The 24,005-nt window shown below is 47.0% G+C and overlaps 1 protein-coding gene across 3 annotated transcripts in view; it reads left to right on the top strand.

The window, feature by feature from the left end:
* The window catches only part of MASP1 (MBL associated serine protease 1), a 65,704-nt gene extending 42,492 nt beyond the window's left edge, over positions 1-23,212 (top strand). The window contains exons 9-16 of one of the 3 annotated variants that reach the window (XM_047732574.1): positions 731-868; positions 1,738-1,812; positions 13,133-13,270; positions 14,674-14,787; positions 15,628-15,813; positions 17,514-17,581; positions 19,863-19,962; positions 20,371-23,212. In XM_047732574.1, coding sequence (XP_047588530.1) covers positions 731-868; positions 1,738-1,812; positions 13,133-13,270; positions 14,674-14,787; positions 15,628-15,813; positions 17,514-17,581; positions 19,863-19,962; positions 20,371-20,561 — 1,010 coding nt within the window. In that variant the 3' untranslated portion in view covers positions 20,562-23,212. Of the gene's footprint in view, positions 1-730; positions 869-1,737; positions 1,813-5,771; positions 8,215-13,132; positions 13,271-14,673; positions 14,788-15,627; positions 15,814-17,513; positions 17,582-19,862; positions 19,963-20,370 lie in introns of those variants that run through there. The other 2 variants (XM_047732565.1, XR_007127984.1) reach the window with 2 other exon arrangements.
* Positions 23,213-24,005: the final 793 nt, after the last annotated feature.

Here is a 24,005-nt window from a genome sequence, read left to right as displayed (position 1 = left end):
GGCTTCTGGGAGACTCATGCCAGGCTGTGGGCTGGCGATGCCCCTAAGACCACCTCTGAGGAGCAGGGTCCTACAGCCAGACCCAACATCCAGCCCCCAGCAATTGGACAACATAAGCAGGTGAAGGATGAAAACTGAGTTTACTCCAGAACCCCCCTCCTGCCTTCTGTGACCAAGCAAGATGCCTACAGAAAGCCAGAAGAGTGGGGCCGTGTACTCATGCAGAAGCTACTTTCTTTCTGTTTGATTTTGGGTTTTGTATGCCAAACACCAATGTGAGCACTTTAACAGCTCTTACTCAGCACGTTGGTCTTCAGGAAGAACTGAAGCTGCTTCTGTTTCTGTCAGCCAGAGATTTTTCCCCTGAGCGGGAGTCTTTGTGTTTGGGCAGGAGAGACTAAGAGGATTGCACAATAGAACTAAAAGTCAAGAAAAGGGCTATGTGGGAGAAAGTCTGGTCCCTGCTTAGATCCCAGTAGTCCTGCCCCTGCCCTGGAGTTGACACCAGGCCAGGTGAGTTGGCCACACGGTGTTGCCACAGTGGATGAGAGAGACCCCCAAAAGCAGTGCCACCCATGGCTGCACAGGCCCTGCACCATTCTCATAGACTATAACATTCCTCTCCACACCTGTGTGCAGTGCACAACCTGCACGTCTATATAAGTCAGCCTCACAATATGACCTCAAGAAGAGCAAAGGCTAATTGAGGGGTGTAACTCTCTTCTCTCAGTTGCAGACTGTGGAGCCCCGGCAGAGCTGAAACATGGGCTGATTACCTTCTCCACCAGGAACAACCTTACCACATATAAATCTGAGATCCAATACTCCTGCCAGCAGCCCTACTACCAGATGCTCCGCAATATCACAGGTGAGCCCTCCATGCTAAACCAGCCCCCTTCCGCCTCTCACCATTGGGGTCTCAGGGCTAGACTGGGGGCTGCAGCACCAGAACACAGGCTGAAGTTTGGGGAGAATTGGGAGGAGAAACATTTGAGGGCATGTCTCACCTCTCCCTGCCATAGGCTGGTGTCCCAGGCGTTAGGGCACAGGGCACCCCAGCACCCTCTCATGCACCCTCTCATGCAAACCCAGAGCCCCTGACAAAGAAGGAACCCTCAGGCAAAGACCTGCAGTTCTGCCTCTGCCACAGACTGGTGCTAAGAAAATTCTTCCAATTTCTCTAAGCTTCCAGTCCTCACTTTCCAAAAGGGGAACAGCAGTACAATTCACAGAGCTAATGTAAGACTCAGACAAGATGGTGGGCAACAGTGTGGTTTCTTAAAGAGATTATTAAGTGGGGAAAGGAGGAAAGGCAAGTAAGCCACAGAGAACCAGGGCCGGGCGGGGGTGGTGGGGGGGGGCGTGGCAGGTTCCTTAGGGGAAGGAAGTGCCTGCTAGTGGGTGGGGCCAGGCAGGTGTGGGAGGGGTGGGGGGGTGCCAACAGTCAGGCATCCCATTGTGCAGAGCTTTAGCCTCCCTGCTGAAGAGTGTGCTGTTTGTTTTTGAGGGCAATGGGGAGCAGTTGGCAATTCTGAACAGAAGAGAAAGCCTATATTCCCATTTTAGAAAGATCCTTCAGGTTGCAGGGAGGACTGGCTTAAAGAGAATGGCTTCAGAGAGACCATTTGGAAGACTTACAATTGTCCACCATAGAAGAATTAAGAACCCAGATCTATTTTCCATGTACTACAAATCAACGCTTTCTCCCTCTTCTCTTGCCTTTTTTCACTCTCCCAGGTATATACACCTGTTCTGCCCAAGGAGTCTGGATGAATGAAGTACTGGGGAGAAGCCAGCCCACATGCCTGCCAGGTACCTGAGTCTCAAGTCCTCTCTCTCTAGGTCTCCCACCCACAGTTCTTTGGCTGTTGATGGAGTGGGGATGGGGCCCATGATGCTTTAGTTTTTTTGTTAAAAGATACCTCAGAGAGCCAAAGATAGAGAAGCCCAACCTCACACCTTTGCAAACCAACCAGCCTCTATATTCAGCCTGTGCTATTACACCAAAAGCCTTCCTGTCTCTTTTCTCTGTAGTTCTGCTCCCTTCCCACCAGGCTTTCCCTGCAAAGGTTTGTGTGTGCACCTCCTGTGCACCAGGGAAATCAGGGAAGTGGGCACCCTGTCCTCAAGCACTAACTGTGCTGTAGAGATTAGCAACATAAGACAAATAATTATAGGACAGAGAGAGAAGTTCTTCCAAAGAGCAACCTATTCAAGTCTTACTGACTGCTATGACCTCATGGTTCACCCACTGACCCCACTTTAAAATAAAAAAAGAATTTTGTGATAATAGAAAGTATCACCATGCATAGAGATTTGGGGGACATTTTGTAGATATTTGCTTTAGCATTAAAAGTATGGGTGATTTGTATTGCAATCATAGTGCACACTTATATTCAAATCAACTTACTAGAAAATTATAGCCTCAAATGCACACTGTGGGGTGAAACAAATAATCTGCACCCCCAAAAAAATAAATAAATAGCAGTCATGGCACAGAACTTTATACTTGTAATATAAGCAAGAATAGCAGAATTGATTTAATTAATCAAACGGAACTAATCGAAAGACACAACCCAGACAGCACTGGGGATCGATGCTAATCCCATCTGCATGTTTGCCGAACAGCAGGAGCTTCGCAGTATAGTTAAATGTCGGGTGACATTTGTATTTTATGAATAAGAGCATTGGGAAAACCAGGAGTATTATCTGAATGGTACATTTTAGTAACTCTCAATATCCACTCAGTAAGCTTCTAGATATCAGATTTAGATGTTAAAATGTAAAGACTATGGAGTTGTCTACCATTATCCTTAAGAACCAAAGAAAATGTTAGCATTCCATGTTGGCCATTGCAGTTGCTATGAGATTCTAGAGAAGGAAGAATTCATTCCATGTGGTAGTCTGGGAGTGGAGGGGTGAGAACTAGTTAGGAAGACTTCATTTGGGAGGGCTTTATGATGAAGAAAGAACTTGGAGGAGGTGGAGTGGAGGAAAGGTCAACCCACCCATTCTGTGCTGATCCCCATCATCTCATTTAGGCTTAGCCCGGAGCACACCCAAGGGCACAGTTGATGAACCCTCAGAGAGGATGGAAAATGGTGGAGCTCTGGCAAACTGGAAAAATCTAATTCCCATTTTGTTAAAATACCATGTGGGCCAAAGGAAAAAGCACTTCAGGCAGATTCCATCCCGGGCAGCCATGCTGCAACCTCTTGAAGGGAAAGAGTCATTGAGCTGGGAGTCAGGGGCTTGGGTCCTAGTCCTGGTTCTGTCATTTTCTTATTGTGATCTTTGGTCTCACCTCTCTGAGGCTAGGATTCCATATCTCAGAAGTGAGGGAGCAGAATAAGGCGATCCATGACATTCTATGATCCTTAATGATCATCATCCTCTATATTTACATAAAACATCTTGGAGACAGGGAGTCATGAAATTCTTTTAATACCTGGTGTTGGGAAGAACCATGGTTCACCATGGGACCATGCGAGAGATTTCTAAATTCTTCCCTCTTAAAACATCAACATTGAACACAGAAACAAGCCAGAAAGGAAAAAGCCATTTTATCTAGCATCATTATATCCACTTTTCCAAGGAATTTTATTAAGCAAATATTATTTGTTCTTCATTTGACATGCGAGAAAACTGAGGATCAGTGAGGGGCAATGACTTGTCCAAGGCTACCCACGGAGTTAGGGGCAGAGCTGGAAGGTGAAGCCAAGACTTTGATATCAACACAAGCAACGCTGAGCCATTCTTGACTCTGATTGTGTTTCATGATATCCTCATGGACCCAGGATTCTAAAATAACACAGTTTTGTTTTAAGGGCCCTCCCTCAGTACCTCCAGGGCTCTAGAGCCCAGCTCTAGTTTTTCAAGAAGATTCCTTTATTCCAGGAAAGACTGGATGGAGAATGATAGCAGCCAAAAGAATGGCCTCATTTCAGTGAGCTCTCACAAGGCTTGTTGCATCATTCAAACTCTTGAAAGTACAAAAGCATATCAAGAAGAAAAACAGACTTTAGTGGAGAAAATGATTCAAGAGTTACAAGAAACGGGCTCTTCTTCTGGCTCTGTCACTAATGACTTTGAGTATGTCACTTGCCTTCTCTGAACCTCGATTTCTACATCTGTAAATTAGTGGTTCTCCAAGCTTCTGCAGCTCTGACACTGGAGAAAGGCACTGCTCAGTGCTGGCTTTGTTGTAAGCATGGACTCAGCCACAATCCTGGCCTTCACCAGTTGAGGGTGTTTCAGCACTAAATGAGCTATTGTGTAGGGCCAATCACAGATCGCCTTGAGATGTCACCTCATAGGCTGCAGCTTGTAGCCAAGAGCCTGGCCTTCCACTCTGAAAGATGAGGCAACAGAAAGTTAACAAAGGTCAGCTCACATCTGGCCTGGTGTGAATGACAGGGTGCCTAAGGATCATGGAAGAAGCCTTTGGCTTCAGGAAGAAGAACATCTGAAAAGCATTAGGTTGCTGAAAGCCTGACATCCCAAAGTTCCCAAGAAAATTCAAATGTTCCTTGGCCTTTGAAGGATCTTTGAAAGTATCCAGGACCAAAGAGTGTAGCCTGGCCATTTACAAGCAGGAAGAAGCCAACACTCATGCCAGGCTTACCTCTCAGACCTAATAACCCTGCTGGGAAGGCTCATGTGAGCTTGTTCTTAGCCAGCGGAGGAGTGGTGCTGAAGACCCCCTGTTCATGGGCCAAAGGCATTTGGCTGCAGGAGGCTGGTGGTGCATGTGCATGCTCGGGGTACAACTCAGTGGAACGAAGTTTGATCAGACCTTTCTTCTTCCCCTGAAGGTACTACAGGGTTCCTGGGTGCAATGATGGGAGGCCCAGAGTAGGGCCTATGCATCATTGCTTGTAGATTATGCCACCTCTCCCTAACCCTGGGTACGCTGGGCATGCATTCACAGCTTGAGTCCTTTAGGCTGAAGAAGAAAAAGTTGCAGAGCCCATGACCATGATTTTTATGTGTAATAAGGCACTGTGGGATATAGGACAAGACATTGTCCTATATATAGATGGGACAAGATATAGCCCTCTGCTAATGTCCCTGTTAACTTCATAGCCATGTGACCTTGGGCTAATTGTTTAATATCTGGAGAGTTTTACTCGCCTATAAAATGGGAGTGACCAGGGAACATGAAATAAAAATTGAGGGAATTTGGAATTTGAAAGCCACAGAGCTCATACTGACCAACTTCCTCATTTAGCAGATCAAAAATTTAAGTCCAGCAGACGAATCTACTTATCTAAGGTTGCACAGGACATAAGAAAGAAAAGCCAGGTCAAGGCCCTAGTTATCTTGGCTCCCAGTCCAGTGTTTGCTGTGACCTGCCAGACAGTCTTTTAGTTTCCTTCTCTCTCTCAAAGCCCATGACCTATGGTTTCCAGAAGTTTTCTAAGTATCCATACAGCATGGGCCACTTCTGGAATATGAGATCATCCAGGCCAAAGCACACTTAGCTGGAAATGGTTCAGGATGGTGGAGGCCCATGCATACAATTGTCTGATCCATAGATGGCACTGGCTACAGAAGGGCCAGTCCAAACACAGGCCAACTAGAAAGACTTAGGCAAAGGTCACACCCATGCAGAGATCCCTGGGGCCACCATGGCCCTGTGATGTAGAATAGGGTCCCATTGTGGCATAATCTACAGTGGATGAGATGTGAATTTCTTCTGGTGGCTCTTTGCACATGGCTGATCTGACCAGTCTCTGTCTCTTGTCCCCATTTCCTCCTTTTCTTTACAGTGTGTGGTCAGCCCTCCCGCTCTCTGCCAAACCTGGTCAAGAGAATCATCGGGGGCAGGAATGCTGAGCCTGGCCTCTTTCCATGGCAGGCCCTGATAGTGGTGGAGGACACCTCGAGGGTGCCAAACGACAAGTGGTTTGGGAGTGGGGCCCTGCTCTCTGAGTCCTGGATCCTCACGGCAGCCCACGTGCTGCGCTCCCAGCGAAGGGACAACACAGTGATACCAGTCTCCAAGGAGCATGTCACTGTCTTCTTGGGCCTGCATGATGTGCGGGACAAATCGGGGGCTGTCAACAGCTCTGCAGCCCAAGTGGTGCTCCACCCAGACTTCAATATCCAGAACTACAACCACGACATAGCTCTGGTGCAGCTGCAGGAACCTGTGCCCCTGGGACCCCATGTCATGCCCATCTGCCTGCCAAGTCCTGAGCCTGAAGGCCCAGAACCCCACATGCTGGGCTTGGTAGCAGGCTGGGGTATCTCCAATCCTAATGTGACAGTGGATGAGATCATCAGCAGTGGCACGCGGACCTTGTCAGATGTCCTACAGTACGTCAAGTTACCCGTGGTGCCATATGCAGAGTGCAAAACCAGCTACGAGTCGCGGTCGGGGAACTATAGCGTCACAGAGAACATGTTCTGTGCTGGCTACTATGAGGGTGGCAAGGACACGTGCCTTGGAGACAGTGGTGGGGCCTTTGTCATTCTGGATGACTTGAGCCAGCGCTGGGTGGCTCAAGGCCTGGTGTCCTGGGGGGGCCCCGAAGAATGTGGCAGCAAGCAGGTCTATGGGGTCTACACAAAGGTCTCCAACTATGTGGACTGGGTGTGGGAGCAGATGGGCTCCCCACAAGGTCTGGGGGAGCTACAGGTGGAACGGTGAGCTGACTGACATCCTCAGGGCCTGCCTGCCTGCACCCAGCCCAAGAGAGGCTGTACACGCACTTTCGATGGCACACTCCAAGTTACTCAGCAGACCAAATGGAATGGAACACGCTGTCCCCATCCTCCCAAGACAGCCCCTGGGGCTCTGAAAAGGCTTCACACAAGACGCCTGGGTCCATGGCCCTGAGCAAGCCCATTCCCCTCGTAGGCCTCACTCTCCCCGCAACACAATGAGGGAACTAGCCCTCTGGCCAATCCCAGCACTCCTCTCAGGAGGTCTTGACCCAGTGGCTTTATGCACTCCTACTCACCTACCAAACATTCCGGTCCCACTGTTGGTGTGCCTGAGCTCAGACTTGACTATTAGAAAATCTTACCTTATGTTGAGATGAATGCTGAGTCCATATATTTTCCTAAATCGGCCCTCGGCACAGACAAGTCTAGTCCCTTCTAGGGGAAAAGTGCTTGGGCTTCAGGAGATAGGGATGAGACCTCCAAGGCCCCGTCTCCTAGTGTGATGTCTTGGAGTACTTTTGTTCCTTGGATTTTTCTCCCCAAAGCTTCTTATAGTCCAAGCCTTATCCCTGTGTTCTCTATTAAAGGAACTCTCTCTATTAAAGGACAAAGAGAAAGCTGGAAAAGTTTGTGGTGACTAGGGGCAAGAGACTATCAGTGGGAGGTTCCCCATCTCTGATAACTTCCTATCGCCAATTCTGAACACATCATTTAGACTCATAAATCACTCTCCAATACCAGCTGACAACACAGGTGTCTACACCTGCCACTCCAGACAAGCATGAAGCAAACTTCCAGCTCTGATGTGTATCATCTGAAAAGGCCACCTGAGCCCCAGCCCCAGGCACAGAGACTCAACTGGATTGTCTAGATAAAGAGAAGACAAACATGCCCCGCTGTGCTTCTGGGCAGGAAAATGGAACAAAGAGTGAGCTCAGGACATTAGGAGTAACCTGATCCCACCAGACTGCCCAGTGTGCCTGCAGTCTGAGCTCTTCAGAGAACCCACCTGGCATGGACATTCAGAAAGATCCACTCCTTGGGTTTCCAGGAGCCAGACAAGGGAAGATGAGACTTGCCCATGAAAGGACAGCCAAGAGTGCTGAGTTCTAGCCTCAGCTCTGCCCCTAACTGGCTGTCTAACCTCTCACAAATCACTTTCCCTTTGTGGGCCTCAGTTTCCCCATCTGTAAAAGGAAGACATTAGATCCCCCTCAGGGTCCTTCTAACTCTAGCTTTCAGTCTTCTGATTGCCAGCAGCCTCTCCTCTGAGCCTCACAAGGTCCTCCTCTCCAGAATTTGCTCTTCTGGGGTATTCTCCATCAGAGAGAGGCAGCCAGAGAAGTCCTGAGAGGGATTCCAAGAGAACAATTGTGAAGTGTCAATTTTTCCAATTGGTTCATGAAAGCACACTCCTATGTCTATGAACAGTACATGTAGAGGGTGCTATATTTTGTATATTTTATATCATAAGCTTCTCTGCACTCTGTTTCTCCTATCAGGGGTCTGAAGTGGAAATAAACTCTCTGTGGATAATCAACAGCCTTCATTCCGGGGTTTGATGATTGTTTGTTTTTTTAATTTAATTTTATTTTTTCAGTGTTCCAAGATTCATTGTTTATGCACCACACCCAGTGTTCCATGCAATACATGCCCTCCTTAATACCCACCACCAGGCTCACCCATCCCCCCCACCTCCTCCCCTCCAAAACCCTCAGTTTGTTTCTCAGAGTCCACAGTCTCTCATGGCTTGTCTCCCCCTCCAATTTCCCCCAACTCCCTTCTCCTCTCCATCCCCCTGTGTCCTCCGTGTTATTCCTTATGCTCCACAAATAAGCAAAACCATATGATAATTGACTCCCTCTGCTTGACTTATTTCACTAAGTATAATCTCTTCCAGACCCATCCATATTGATACAAAAGTTGGGTATTCATCCTTTCTGATGGAGGCATAATATACCATTGCATATGTGAATCATATCTTCTTTATCCATTCGTCTGTTGAAGGGCATCTTGGCTCTTTCCACAGTTTGGTGATTGTAGCCATTGCTGCTATGAACACTGGGGTACATATGGCCCTTCTTTTTACTACATCTGTATCTTTGGGGTAAATACCCAGTAGTGCAATTGCAGGGTCACAGAGTAGCTCTATTTTTAATTTCTTAAAGAATCTCCACATTGTTTTCCAAAGTGGCTGCGCCAACTTGCATTCCTACCAACAGTGTAAGAGGGTTCCCTTTTCTCTACATCCTCTCCAACACTTGTTGTTTCCTGTCTTGCTGTCTTGTTAATTTTGGCCATTCCAACTGGTGTAAGGTGGTATCTCAATGTGGTTTTGATTTGAATTTTGATTTGAATGGCCAATGATGATGAGCATTTTTTCATGTGTCTATTAGCCATTTGTATTGATGATTGTTCATGCTTGTTTATTTGGCTTTTTGAAGAGAGACTGGCCCCTCGTTAAGCTCCTATCCCTCTCATTACAGAAAAGGTACAACTTTAGTCATCTGGACATCATCCAAGAAGGGGTGATGAGGAATGGGGTCAGTTTTGGAATGTGTCCCTCTAAACTATACATGCCTTCACTCAAGTGCCTGCTGTTTAAGCCTTTGACTTCAAAGAGCCCAAACTAGCATGCTAGACAGGGTCCCATGCATGTAAGTCTCACAAGGGTGAAAGCCATCAAGTGTCATAAGAGGACTAGAGATTGCAGCTCTCTAGGCACTTAAAGGTGGGGGAGCATCACTGAAGGGGATCTGGAGAGCTTTGTGGAGATGCTGCAAAGAATGCAGGAGACAGTAGAGAAGGGCCCGAGTGGATGAAGATCAAGCAGGGAAACCTGCATGAGTAGAGCAGGAGCAGTGAGGAATCAGGGAGAGTGGAAGGCATCTTAAAAGCCATACTATGTTTGCACTCTGTCCTGTAACCAGTGATTCTCCTAGTGGGAGTATATCAGAATCACCTGGAGTGCTTGTTAGAAATTGCAAGGTCTCATCTGCAGGGAACTCTGAATAGGCAGACCTGAGGGTGGGCATCACAGGGAAGTGGTGGAAAGCACTCTGGAAAGAGACAGTGAAAACCCACCAGACCAAGGCTAAGCTGGTGCAGATATGGGTGCAGGAGTTTAAAACATCCAAGTAGTGCGTTCAATGGGGCTTGGTGTATAGGAATCCTATGAAATGGTGCAGATGTGAGGATGGGGAGGCAGGTGCACAGCTAACCTGTTAGTGAGGCTTCTCCTTGGATTCACTCATGGTTGCCTTTGTTTTGGGTTTGTATCATAATGAAAACATCATGTTTTTTACACTGTTAACTAGAAGAATCCTAAATTGTGCTTGACATTTTACATGTAGCTGGTCTTAAGGATTATCTGTCTTGGGTTCTACTGTCTTTCAGATTTTCCCTTTCTTCTAGATATTTATGTTTATATTTATGTTGTGGCATATTTGAAACACTGAGGTACCATGGGTTACATGGAAAGCCCTCTGTGACATAGTGTGGAGGAAACAGATTACTCGTTGCTTCTTCTAGTGATGTTTTACCAGCTTAGGGACTGACTGAACATGGGGGCTGAAGGAAATGGAGGCAACCAAGATGTGGTCTATGTGGGTGTTAACAAGCATCTGGAATGTCAGAGAGGAGAAGGTCATGAGCAACCCAGCTGGAGATGTAAGGAAGGAATAGCAAGAAAGGAACCACTCAGAGGACATAGCAGGTCAGAGATATGAATCTGAAGTCCATCAGGCTATAGGATAGGCAGTAGGGTGGGACAGGAGGAGACTGGTATTAACTACCGCAAGTGTGCAGAAGAACAGGCCAAGGTCTGATCAAGGGGACCCCAGAATGGAAGGCATGGAGAAAAGAGAAACTTCAAGAAAGAGACCAAAAAGTGGTCAGAAACACAGGAAGAGAAGTGCTTCAGAAGCCAAGAAGGGAGCATGTGGAGGGTTAAAGTAGTCGAGAGTGCCAATGCCACAGGACATTCTAGAGGACAGGCAGGACATTCCCAATGGACAAGGATCCAGCCTCTACTGTCAACACTGAAAGGATTCAGGAAGCAGGCCCTCTGCTGTGTTTAAAGTCTCCAGCTCTCCCTCCTTCTTCTCATTTTCCCCTTCCTCCTCCTTGTCCTCCTCCTCCCCCTCTGCCTCCTTCTTTCTTCCCCCCATCCTCCTCACCCTCTTCCTTCTCTTCCCCCTCCTCCTCCGTCTTTCTTCTCCCTCTCCTCCTCCCTTTTCTCCTCCTCTCCCTCCTTCTCCTTCTTTCTTCTCTCTCTCTTTCTCCTCCCACCCTCCCTCCTCCCCCCACCCCCACCGTGTCCAGACTTCTGCTAGGTTTATCTCTCTCCCAAGGCAGGAAACTATCCTCACATCTTCCTTTCTCTGTGACTTAGAGTAAAAACCTTATGATGGTATGCTTAGTCCTCTGGGTTTTGGCTCCTTGAAACCTACAAATCTTTTACCACAATCCCTGACTCTTCAAATGAAAATTTGCACTTCCAACTTTGGTTTCTGCTTTGCTCCTTCAAAACTCAAAGTTGTAGCCAGCCTCACCTAAAACAATGGGTGCTCCACCTTTAATAATAGGGAGACAGAGGGCAAGGGGAATCCTGGAAATGAGGACTACATGAGAGGCAATTTCAAACAGTATCTTCCTACACATGTAAAGAGCACTGTTGAAGTCCCATGTATGGACCCAGAGCCATTCTACCTCCATCTATGATTGTGGATCTATTAAATGTCCAGTTAAATGTCTTTATTCCCAAGAGTGTGCAGAGCCTGGCACTTTCTTCTTCCAAATCCACCTCCAAAGGAGAGGGAAGGATGTAGAGACTGAGTGTCAACTCCTCTTTCTAGAAGCTTGGCTATGGAAAGGAGGAGAGGGAGAGACTATGGAACAAATGAGAAGCCAGGAAATCAGAAGTATGGTTTTAGGGTAAGAAGACTTGGCCATGTTTTGGAGGCATAGGCAAAGGAGAGATTCAAGATGCCAGAGGGATGAGAATCCCCCAAGCCAGGTCCCAATAGTGTGGAAGTGAGGAGATCCAAAGTCCAGAATTACTTTTGAAGAGAAAAAAAGTTTACAGAGGGGACAGATGGAGAAAGAATGCTTGGGGGAGTTCCCACCCAGTGAATTCTGAGATTTTGCTGGGAATGGGGACAGGATATTAGCTGGGGCAGTGGCCAAGGACATGTAGAATGAAACTACTGGGAGATGCTGAAGATGCATCCCAGCCCTATCAGGAGCTTGGTGACAACTACAAAGAAGGCAGATGGTGACCTGGATCAGGCTCAGGGAATGAGTGCTCTGGGAAGTCACATAGGTAAAAGTTAGTGGTGCTGGCCAGGGTAGGAAAGGCTCAGAATTCAGAAGACCTAGAATGAGTCTTGTCACTAATTCACAGAGTAACTTTTGGCAAGTTAATTCCTTTCTTAGGGCCTCAGTTTTCTTAGCTCTGCAATGAGAGGAATGGACTAGATGGTCTCAGAGGGCTGTTTAGCCATAAGATGTTGTATATCTATGTCTGTAAATCCAAGTCAGTGGAAACAATATGGAGCAGGAAGACTCTTAGAGGGGTCTTCAACCCCCAAGGCCCTGAGGAAGGGCTTCTTTGGGAAGAGATCCCTGTGGGTAGAGCATGAAAATTCTTTATTAGTCAGGATTCTTTCATTCATGAGAAAGAAATCCAATGCAAACAGCTTACAGGAAGGAAGGTGGGAAGGAGGGAGAGAGAGAGAGAATTATAGGCTCACAAAGCTAAAATGTCCATATCACGAGGCATCAGTTATGGTTAGATCAAGGAATGCAAATATCAGGATACAATCTCCCTCTTGCTTTACTCTTCATCTTCTAGACCCACTTTTTTCCATTAGTAGCATCATTCTCAGAAGACTCTCAATGAAGTAATCATAGGCAAATCTTGGCTTATAGACAGCAGCCTAAGAACCTCAACAGGAAGGGCCTTCTCCTTTTTAATATGGTTAGCAAAATTCCCAAGGCAGACTTTCATTGGGCTGGCCAGAGTTACAGTCCCATCTCTGAGCAATCGTCCCCAAAGCATGAGATGATTTAATTCATCAGGTCAGTCACCTTCCTACCTCTAGAATCAGAGGTAAGATCATTTCAACTCAAGACATATGGACTAAGAATGGAAGGAGAATGGACCCCAGAGGAAAACTGAGGCACTGTTACTTAAAAGAGCAATGAATTCTAGGAAAACAAAAATAACATATGTTCCTAAGAGAGGGTGATGAGGGATGCCTAGGTGGCTCAGTCGGTTAAGCGTCTGTAGTTAAGTGTCTGCCTTCAGCTTAGGTCATGTCCCCAGGGTCCTGGGATTGAGTCCTGCATCAGGCTCCTTGCTCAAATACATAAAAACAGAGGGTGTTGAGCTGGTAGCTCTGGCAAAGAGTAAGATGAAGCCCAGAGTGTGATCTGTCCCTCCTTCCTTTGGCTGCAGTGTGTGGGGTCCCCAAGTTTTCCCGGAAGCTGATAGCCAGGATCTTCAATGGACGCCCAGCCCAGAAAGGCAGCACCCCCTGGATTGCCATGCTGTCATACCCAAATGAGCAACCCTTCTGTGGCGGCTCCCTTCTAGGTAAGAAGATGTGGGAAGTGTGGGGGACCCAGGATTAGGGGGAAGGGTGAAAGTGAAAGAACCCAACCCTCTTCCTGGAGACTGACCAATATTTCTGGATTAGGAATCACTAGTCCACACTCATAGTGAGACCCAGAAAGACAGTGTCGTGGAAAGAGCCCTTAAGTGGAGCTAGGAGATATGTATTCCTATTCTAGCTTGCTTCTTCAGTCAACAAACACCTATGAAGTCCTGGTGAGTCTCAGGCACTGGGAAGGACTAAGTCAAGGAGTCAGACCCTCAAACACTGATTACAATGCACTCAGATGAAGCTCAAAGTCAAGTTGTACCATGGCTCTCGGACTAGGGAGAACCAGGAAATTCACCCTGGAGAAGCCAGGGAAGGGAGATTTACAAAGGCCCTGAAGGCCATACTTAGGAATTTAGATCTATCCTGAAGGCTACTGCAGATTTATAAGGATGTTCTCTCCAGGGACAATACGGATTGAAAGGAGAGTAAATCCTAAAGCCAGGATTTCAGTGAGGTGGCTGTGGCAATCGTGGGGAGAGAAGTCATTAGCCTCAGAGTAAGAACAGGAGACAAGAAATGGCAATAAGACAGATTCAAAAGCATTAGGAAATAGGATCGTCAGGATTTTGCTATGGAGCGAATATGGGTGGGAGTGGGAGCAAGGGTAGGAAAGAGATGGCTGATGGCTCTTCCTGCCATAGTTTGGTCCTGATGATAAAAGGTCCATTCCAATTCTGACATAGGAAAAACTGATAGCAACCTAGAGTCCCTGGCCAGTTCCTGGTCTGATCTCACCAGAGGAAGAAGGCCCAGATGGATCCACATCTACCTAGACAGCCCCCAGACTCAGGTTCACCTTTCACTCACTCACCTCCCCAACAGTGGAGTCAGGTGAGGACAGCTCCACGATAGATCAGTGTTTCTCCAACTTTAATGTGAATAGGAATTACCTGCGGGTCTTATTAAAATCCCCAGATTTTACTACTGAATGCAGATTCTATTTTAATAGATCTAGGTCCACCTGAGAGTCTGCATCTCTAAGAAGTTCCCAGATGAGGCTGGTGCTGTTGGTCCAGGGGCCACAAGGCCTGAGTTTGGCCAGTAAGCCCAGGGTCTTCTGTGGACTCACCTTGGGGTGTCTGGTGCTCACCAAGCCCATGGGTTTAAGGCAGCCCTAAAACCCAGTTTAAGATGTTCAGTCTTGGCCTCTTGATTAGAATAGGCAGATGAAATCACAGATTTAACTCCTCATCTTCAGATTAGGGTTATACGAGTGTCTGATTTACGGCTCTGAAACCCAATGGAAAAGAGTTCTGAAGTGGTCTGAAGCAATGGTGGAGGCGGGGCAGGATGGGGCAGTGCACAGTATATGCATATACAATTCTGTTCTCAGGCACCAGCTGGGTCGTGACTGCAGCTCATTGCCTCCACCAGTCACTCGATCCAGATTACCTAGCCCTACAAGACTCAGACCTGCTCAGACCTTCTGACTTCAAAATCATCATGGGTGAGTGAGGGACAGGCTAACTCCTGAAGCCAACAGTGGTTCTGGGCATAAGGTGTGTCCATTCACTTACTTATCAGGGCAGGATACCTGGAGTGAAGAATAAGCTAGAATTGGAGTCCAGGGACCCGAGTCCAAGCCCAAGGCTATGATTTTCAGGTGGCAAGACCACGAGCAAGTCACTAAAGTCGAGGCCTCCATTTTTATAATAGCGAAGTAAAGAGGCCAGTCTAGATCATTTTAAAGACGCTTTAGGCCTCTAGGAATCCATGGTTTCTAGGAAGTCATAACCCAGACAATCCAAGCTTAACTTCTCTTTCTTAGCTGATTCAGTTTGGTTCAGCACGTATTTGCCTACAGACACTATTCCAGGATGTAAGAACATAATATAATTAAGACCTAGTCCCTACCCTCAAGGAACTTACAACCTAATAAAGGAATAAAATATGAGCACAGAGAACTCTAGTATAAGATAGGAAGCAGTAAGTCCTTTAGGAGAGGAAGAGAGAAGTCGCCATGGGAATTCACAAGAAAAAGACTTGTAACTAACGAATCTAACTGGAGAATCAGGGAGGCTTCCCGGAGGAGGGAACACGTGACCCAGGCACTGAGGTTGATGATATGGTTTGAACATGTGGCAGTAAGCATCAGAATGAGTGTTCTAAGGCAATGGGATCAGCTCAAGAAGACAAACAGAAGTGGGAGCCCATGTGAATACTTGGGGAAGGGCAGGTAGGGTGGGACGCCTGGGAATGAGGGGCAGCAAAAGGGTTAAGGCTGAAAACAGTCCAGCTGGTACAAGAGGGGACTGAGAACATGCGTCGTGTGCCTTCTCTTGCTCAGGCAAGCACTGGAGGCGCCAGTCGGATGAGAACGAGCAGCATCTCGGGGTCAAACGCATCTTCCTCCATCCCCTGTACAACCCCAGCACATTCGAGAATGACGTGGCTTTGGTGGAGCTGCTGGAGAGCCCAGTGCTGAGCGACTTTGTGATGCCCATATGTCTGCCAGAGGGCCCCCCGGAGGAAGGTACTCTGCCCCACCCCTGACCCCACCCCTGCAGAGTAGCAGTTGCCTCCTCAGGCAGGTCCCCAGCATGGTGAGGCTCTGAGGGATCCCTCGGCAGCCTCCCCTTGAACAGCTAAGTCAGAAGTAGATCCAAGGCAGCATGTAGCACACAGGCAGGCTTGATCAGTTCTTGAAGGACTGGATCGTAGGGTCCAGAAGAGAAAACCAAAACCAGACAAGTCATTGCAAGAGGGAGAATTTAATCCAAGGCATTGGAGGACTAGGGCGGTAAGGGGGATGCTATCGTAATGCAGGTAGTACCAGCAGGAAAAAACCACCCCTCCTCAGGCTGCAGAACAAAGGGGAGAGGATGGAGTCCCAGAATCTAGAAGCTTGGAAAAGGGACTCAGAAGCCCGTGGCAAAGCCCGGTGCTGATGTACTGGGGGAATAGCGGGGACCAGGTCCTGGGGCTAGTGCAGACAGGAACCACAAGCCTTCCAGGAAGCGCCCCCTATTTTGGGGGTCACCTCCCTCTTTGACAAAGCAGAATTGTCACTCCAGAGTCTCATCTGCAGCATCCACCTAACAGAGTAAAGAGTAAGTCTGGAGCTGAGGGACGATAGCTTGATCACCTCTACAGGTTCAAAACGCTGTCCTAGCAGTTCCCAATCGGGTAACCTCGAGGAAGGGTCCGAACCTCAAGCCCCTTACCCCTGTGCTGAGGATAACACCCCATAGGGTGGCTGTGATACTGAAGTGAAATAATACACTCAAACATATCGGCTTCCTCTTCATCTTGTTCTAAATTCAGTGCTGCTGTGTCATAGCCAAGCGACAAAAACCGGCTGAATAGAACTGAGCCAACAAGAAAGGCACAGGTATGAGTCTGATTTATCCAATGCCATGTGCCTACCATGTAGTGGTAGTGGCTACACTTTCATTAATGTATTTACTACTTATAAAAACCTTGTGGGGGGTAGGGAGTGTAGTCCCATTTTCCAGATGAGAAGACTGAGTCCTAGCACTGTGAAGTGACTTACCCAAAACACAGCTTGGAAAAAGCATAGCTGGGGCTGGAAGCCAGGTTGTCCCACATAACCCCCCCCCCAAGCTCTACTCCTTTTCAAATGAAGAAATGATTGTTCTGTCAGCGCTCAACGCTTTTCCACCTGTCCCAACATCTGTCAACTTCACAGACTTCTAGGACATCAGAGTTGGGAGAGGTTTCAGAGAATCCCAAGACCAGCCTCTTCCTTTTTTTATGTTTTATGGATGCGGAAGCTGGGGCTCAGCAGGGGAGGGGAGGGTGGGGGCTTGCCAAAGGCAGCGCAGCACAATGTGGACTAGGCTGAACTCTTACATTGCTCACAAGCATTGATTGAGCACCTACTACATGCTAGTGCTACAGTAGGCATGGGGATACAGCTGTGAACAGGTAGCTGAGATGACCGCCTCTGTGGAGCCTAGGTTCTGTGCTGGCTGGGAATGGGAAGGAATGAACAACCAATCAACCAGCTAATGACTCCTAGAAATCAAAGTCCAAACCTTTGTTTCAGGTAAGCTCCAGACCAGCAGTCCTCCTCCCCACCACATTCCCTTTCTCTGATGGGACAAATTCAGCCCTTCCTTCACAGGCAGAGAATGATGGGGCTGTAAGAGGCAGCTGTCTGAAAACCCCACAGACAGCCACTCCTCTCTCACCATGTCTTCTTTCCTCCAGGGGACGTGGTCATCGTCAGTGGCTGGGGAAAGCAGTTCTTGCAAAGGTTCCCAGAGACCCTGATGGAGGTGAAGTTCAACTTATGTCCTATAGAGAGTGATGTCTCTGCCCCTCATTGGACCCTCCTGCTCCTTGTTGCCCCTCAAGGATTCAGAGTCTTGGGCAAGGGGTGGGTGAGAGAGAGACACCAGGGGCCCAGACTCACCTCCAAAGTTCACCGGGACTTTGAATCCTGACGACCTTGGTCTGTTTGTTCTACATAGGGCTCTAATCTCTAAATATTGTTCAATGTTTCTGTAGCATATTAAAAGCTCAGGTAATGGAAATTCTTCCAGAAAAGAGCGGGCTTAGACACCCCAAAAGATGACCTCTCGGTATACCATAAGGATTCACATACCGGAGTAACCAAGAATGAGCTAAAGATTGGCCTCTTGACAGCTGCAGTCCTTGAATAATGAACTTGATGGCTGCATTTAGAAGTTCACATTTATATCATTTCATAAAAGAATAGTGCCCTGGCAAAGTATTATTTGCACAAATATATATTTTGTTAAATATATGTACTTATTTTTTCCTTTCTGAGCGTTTCTGTAAATGACATGTTTCATTTTTGTGCCCGGTCCAATCTTATTAAAATCCCCTCAGAGAAAACTCTTCATAACCATCATGGTTACACCCAAGTACTCTCCATCACGCATTTATTTCAGTCAGTATTTGACACTACAAGATGATAATACTACACACAAGGGACAGGGTGTAGCTAACTGGCAGACAGGGTGAATTATTTGGATGGGATTATAGACTCGATATAAATGCTTTATATGAAAGAGATTGTAGTAATTAAAAGTTGTGAAAATTAGAAAAAAAAAAAAAGAATAGTGCCCTGGAAGAGAGAGCTCTGGCTCCAAGTACTGGCTCCTACCAACTTGCTGGGTGATCCGAAACAAGTCATTTGCCTCTCTAGACCATTAGTAGTATCTCAAACTGCAAAGTTAGGGGCAATGCTAGATGTCCCCCCAAGACCTGCCTGATTCTGACATGACTGGGTTTTATAACTGCCACAGCTAATTTCTGCATCCTTCAACATAGGATATTGTAACATAGTTTAAATTTTCGGATTTGCAACAACCACTCATCCCTTCTTTCATTAATTCCCAGGCATTTACTTGATGCCTCCCATGCACCAGACATTGTGCTAGCTACTAGGAATGCTGACGGGGCAGAGGAGTGGGAGAGAACACATCCAGTCCCCAGCTTCCTTGTGCTGATAGTCAAGTGAGAGGGACAAAAAGTAGTCATCGACATGATAAATGTGATGAGGAAGGAGTGCGGGAAGCTCCAGCATGTATAACGGGAAATCCAACCTCGCCTTTGGGGTCCAAAAGTGCTTCCCAAAGGAAGTAACTCTTGAACAATGCTTGAACGGTGAGTAGAGGTGAGTCAGGCACTTGGTGGTTCGCTGAGGATATGGGCTTATGACCACCCTGCCCTGACATTCTCTCTCCACCTCTCTGGGAAGGCTGTGGTCCAGGAGAGACCTAAATGGTGAGGGTCAACAGGAGCTATAATCTTGGGGCATGTGAACCACGCTGTTCTCGGTTTGGGTAAATGAGACTCATGTGTTTCCTCATGTTGTCACAGACTTCTGCTCCAATATCTACCCCAAAGCCCCAAGGGCAATACTAATCACAGTACTTTACTTTTATGTATCAGTTTATTGCTTCAGGTAAATATATATATATATATCATACTGTAGTGGGGGAGAAAGTACGTAAATACCTGCTGTAAGGTGAGCGGCAGTAACCCCCATGGTACTGAACATTTATACAGTGCTTGTAGTTTACAAAGCATCTGCTCATTCATCTCCTCTGTACCATTCCATGTGATGAGTATGTCAAATATGGTGACTTCCATTCTTCAGATAAGGAAGCCGTCTCAGAGGTCTCACAGGTCAGGATTGCACTCTGTGTCTCAGGTTCCACATCCAATAATTATAGGGGTGGGGGGAAAGTAGACCATAGGTTGTGTATACATTTTCATATTCGGAATAATGAATGCGCTAGGCAAATATTATTTCCATTCTACAAATGAGAAAACCGAGTCCCAGAGAGGGCAAAAGACCTGCTCAAGGTCACACAGGAAGTTCATGACTGAGACAGTAGCAGAACATGGATCTCCCGACTCTTTAGTGTTCCTTTACTTGCACCAGAGGGTAGTTTCTGGGACCAGGTCTAAGGCAGACCCAGGCTCATTCTGGAAGGGGACAGAGAGGAGCCAGCTCTAGGTGTGTCAGAGCAGGAGGGACTCCTCAGCCAAGGGGTAGGGACCAACCATGGCCTTCTGTTCCAGATCGAAATCCCGATTGTGGACCACCGTACATGTCAGGAGGCCTATGCCCCTCTGAAGAAGAAAGTGACCAGGGACATGATCTGTGCTGGGGAGAAGGAAGGTAAGTCAAGAGAAGGCGTACAACAGGGCACCACCAGCCATGGAAGAGGGGTGACTGTATGGAGGAGTCCGAGGACAGGAAAGAGTATGGTCAAAAGAGGAAGAAATCCACTGGGGGATTCCACTGTGTCAGAGAAAGGAGCGCCAAAAAATTCCCGCCATTCCCTTCTCCAAGCCCAAGTTTTCCCCTAGGAAAGAAGAGTCCAGAACCAGCCCTCACTTTCTGAAATCTCTGAGCTCTGAAGGGGCGGGACAGAACCGCTCGCAGCCCAGGTTTGAGTCACATGGTCTATTGCGCCCCCTCGCGTCCAATTTTCTGAACTACAAGTCAGATGTAGGGAAAAGGAGGCTCCTTTGGATAAGGGGCTAGGTAGGGGAGCCCTTTAACATGCATCTCCTTTTCATCTAGGGGGAAAGGACGCCTGTGCAGGTGACTCTGGAGGCCCCATGGTGACTCTGGATAAGGAGAGAGGACAGTGGTATCTGGTGGGAACAGTGTCCTGGGGCGACGACTGTGGAAAGAAGGACCGCTACGGAGTATATTCCTACATCTACTACAATAAGGACTGGATCCAGAGAGTCACCAGGATGATGAATTGAATTCCGTTCCTCATCCCTGACACCACCTGTCCGTGGTCAGTCAGCAGCACAGGATAATTCTCTGATACAGGATGCCCCTCCCCCTCACCTCCCCCTCACCCCCTCAGCCCACCCTTTAGGGGCTCCTAAAGGGGGCATCTCAGCCTGCTTTCCACACTTTCTAAAGGCTGAGTAGCTAGCTGAGTGATCAGAACACAAGGCTGAATCCAGACACTATCGCTCACAGCTTTGCATCACTGGGCAGGTGACTTTATCTCTGAATCCGTTATTTCTTCGATATTATGGAAATGGCATACCTTACCTACCTCATAAGTGTCTGATGAGGATAAAATTAATTAATAATTACATAGCACTTAGCACAGTGCAGACATAACCTAAGTGCTCAGTAAACATGACTTAGCAAGAGGTCATTGTGCTTACCAGGTAGATGAAGCTCTCTTACAAATCCCACTGGCTCTTTAGGGCTGATCAGTATGCAACTTTCCCCTCAACCTTGACCATCTCCTTCATCTGCCCCCAAATGTTTCTTTGCTACTATGCACTTTTATCAGTCCCGATCCCTGCCCCCCATAAAAAGGCGAAAGAGACAAGATTCTTAGTCCTAGAGCATGTCCAATAGCCATGCATTTATGAATGTGAGAGCTGGACACCAAGCCATGAGAGTGCCTGAGAGAAGCAGGATGGGGATGAGGGAGCGACCAAGAGCAGTGGACTGGGAAATCAGATGCCAGGTTCTAGAACTAGCTCAGCCCCCAGCTCTTGTGTGACTCTATGGAAGCCCCTTCTCCTCGTCTGAAAGGACATTCCCAGCTTTGACAGCCTAGGATCTAATGAAGACATTTTTCCTTGATAAGATGACTTAAAGCCGAAATAACGAAAGGCAAAAATTAACTTATGGTTCAATAGGGTTTTGATGCAGACCCAATACTGCATCTGCTATAATGCCCTCCCCACCCCCACCCCATCTGCCATGTGCCCGTTCCCAAGAACATAGCCCAGCAAAGTGCTAGTCAAGGGAAACTCCTTATTCCTAGGCACAACTGTTCATTCCCTTCCTGGGAACCTGAGCTGCACAAGGTCAGCCCTGCTGCGCTAGACGCAGGCCCCTGCACTCTTCCTCCTTATATCCACAACAGACCCCAAGAAGCCATTCCACTGCTCACCTCTGTCCCTCACGATGCATGCCCTGGCCTTGCAAGGTTATAAGTGTTTACCAGGCAGAATGCCTCTCCCCTCCAAGAGCCACCTCCTCTCTCAGGAAGCTTTCAGAGACCTCATCCCTTCCAGAGCTCTGAGATTTAAGCCCTTCAAGGAATCAAAAGCTCCAAGTTCCTGTCTTCTGTTCTATCAAAATTGATCTTCATGGGCGATTTCAATTCTTAGCGGCACTGCAGTTGGTGGAGTCATTCAGGATCTCTTGCTGGAAGAAGATAATGAGGGGTGAGAACTCATGGACACTAAGCCCTAGGCTGAATGCTCAGGGACAGCAATTCACAGGCTGCTTCTGGTTCCATGAGCAAGTCACTTTACCTCTTGGTGCCCTGCTGTCTGCACTGTAGAGGGAAGATGACAATGGGTACCCAACTTCATCAGATACATGTCAAGAAAGATGAAGCTTTGTCTCAGACACCAAAGAATCACAATGCAAAGTTTTAGAGTTGTTCTAAGACATTCCAAAACCCCATACTGTCCCATTTCACAGCACTGCCTGGGTGGCCCCATCAGCTAGGCTGTGCTGACTGCTATGGAGAACACCAAAATGTAGGAGCTCCTACAGGAAAGACTGACACATGTGCAGGTGATTACCATGAAAAGAATGAGCCCTGCTAAATGCTATCCTTGGGAGCAGCATGGCAGCAAAAGAATGGCCACGCTGGTATGGAGGCATTGGGACAGGGACTTCAGGAAGGCATCCGAGAAGAGATGATGTTAGCTCTGACCCTTGAGACCATTTCCACAGGCAAGAGAGAGGGAGGCCTTCCAGGTGGAAGGAGCACACGAGTAAACATCCACTCGGGCTTTCCTGAGATTACGATAGCTGCTCTCACAAAAATGACATTTACTGGGCCATTGTTCTGATTCGGGGGTCAGAACCAACGTCTGAAATAGCCTTTCTCCTAAAGGTCAGGCAACTGTGGGACTTGAATAGCCTGAAGAATTATATACAAATCCAGACTTCTGGTTGTACCCAGGTCCTTTTGTTATTTCCCCCGTGTACAATTTTATCCTTATTCTGAGGAAATGTCTAAATGGGCTGTGGAGCTTCAGCTTACCTTTGATCAGGAAGCATTTATTAGCTACATCAGCCCCTGCACTGCTGTGAAGGTTCAAGAAACCCAAACTTCTCACAGAGCCATAGAAGCAGAGGCTTGGAATGTCTATTAGGACCATCTTCTCTAGAGATGAGAAACTCCTTACCTCCAAATGCAGCCATTCCAACTTCAAAATGTGCTACCTCTTAGACAGCAAAAATCCACCTCCCTAAAATATAGCTTGTATATCAAGCTGTGATTCCGTCCATGAATGCTGTTGGTAGCACTAATGATCATGCCAATTTCATTAGCAATGGAAGCTCTTGTTCTTATGAGTAACTACACATGTGTTCCAATAAACATCTGCATTGAGCCAAAGCATTCCATTTGGCTTCTATATTTTTCATGTACTGATGATTCTGGTAAGTTGTGTTTTCACTTATCAACAATTCTCTGCATCTGATTAGTATCACTGTACCATGAAGAGAGATGAGGGGAAGATTGTACTGTCAATACTGTAGCATGTCAGGTTTGGGGGGGTCACTTCTGATTAAATACCTTGTCCTGTTGTTCCTATCAATTACCAAATATACCAGGATGCTAATCTTTCAGCATCCAAATTCCATTTCTCCTCCACACCCAGAATAGAAAACAAAACAAATCAAAACAAAATGTTTGTTTCCTTTTTTTTTATCATATGTTTAATTGTTTGGTTCAGAAAATATGGTACTATGTCTATGGTCTCCTGTTCTGGAGTGTAGTATGTACTTTTCTTTTACTATGAATTAATCTTGTCCCCTGACGGTAGGAATCAAAGAAGCACCACCAACAAGTAGCCCTTCAAGCAAAGGTAGGTAAGATCAGGGAAGGGAAATCTATACCAATCATGTGACAGAGATGATAGCAAATCTAGGTCTAGAACAGGCCTTGAAATCAAGAGACTTAGGTTCTAGTGCAGAGTAGGTTGACCCTGTTGTTCACTTAATTTCTCTGTCTATTAGCTGGCAGGAAAATCTTTGCCCTACCTCTGTCTGAGATTTGTAGAAACAGATGAATTAGCAGACAAAAAAAAACTTTGGAAACTAAATGTAGCTCAAATATAAAAAATTCTATGAGAAATAATCACTAACATTTCTGAACATTTACTGTCTGAGACCACACTAAACTCTGATATAATTCTCTAATCTCTCCT

This window comes from Lutra lutra, chromosome 1, assembly GCF_902655055.1.
Source record: "Lutra lutra chromosome 1, mLutLut1.2, whole genome shotgun sequence".
NCBI classification, from domain to species: domain Eukaryota; kingdom Metazoa; phylum Chordata; class Mammalia; order Carnivora; family Mustelidae; genus Lutra; species Lutra lutra.
Note: the sequence above shows the minus strand (reverse complement) of the source record. Positions and strands in the feature narration are given on the sequence as shown.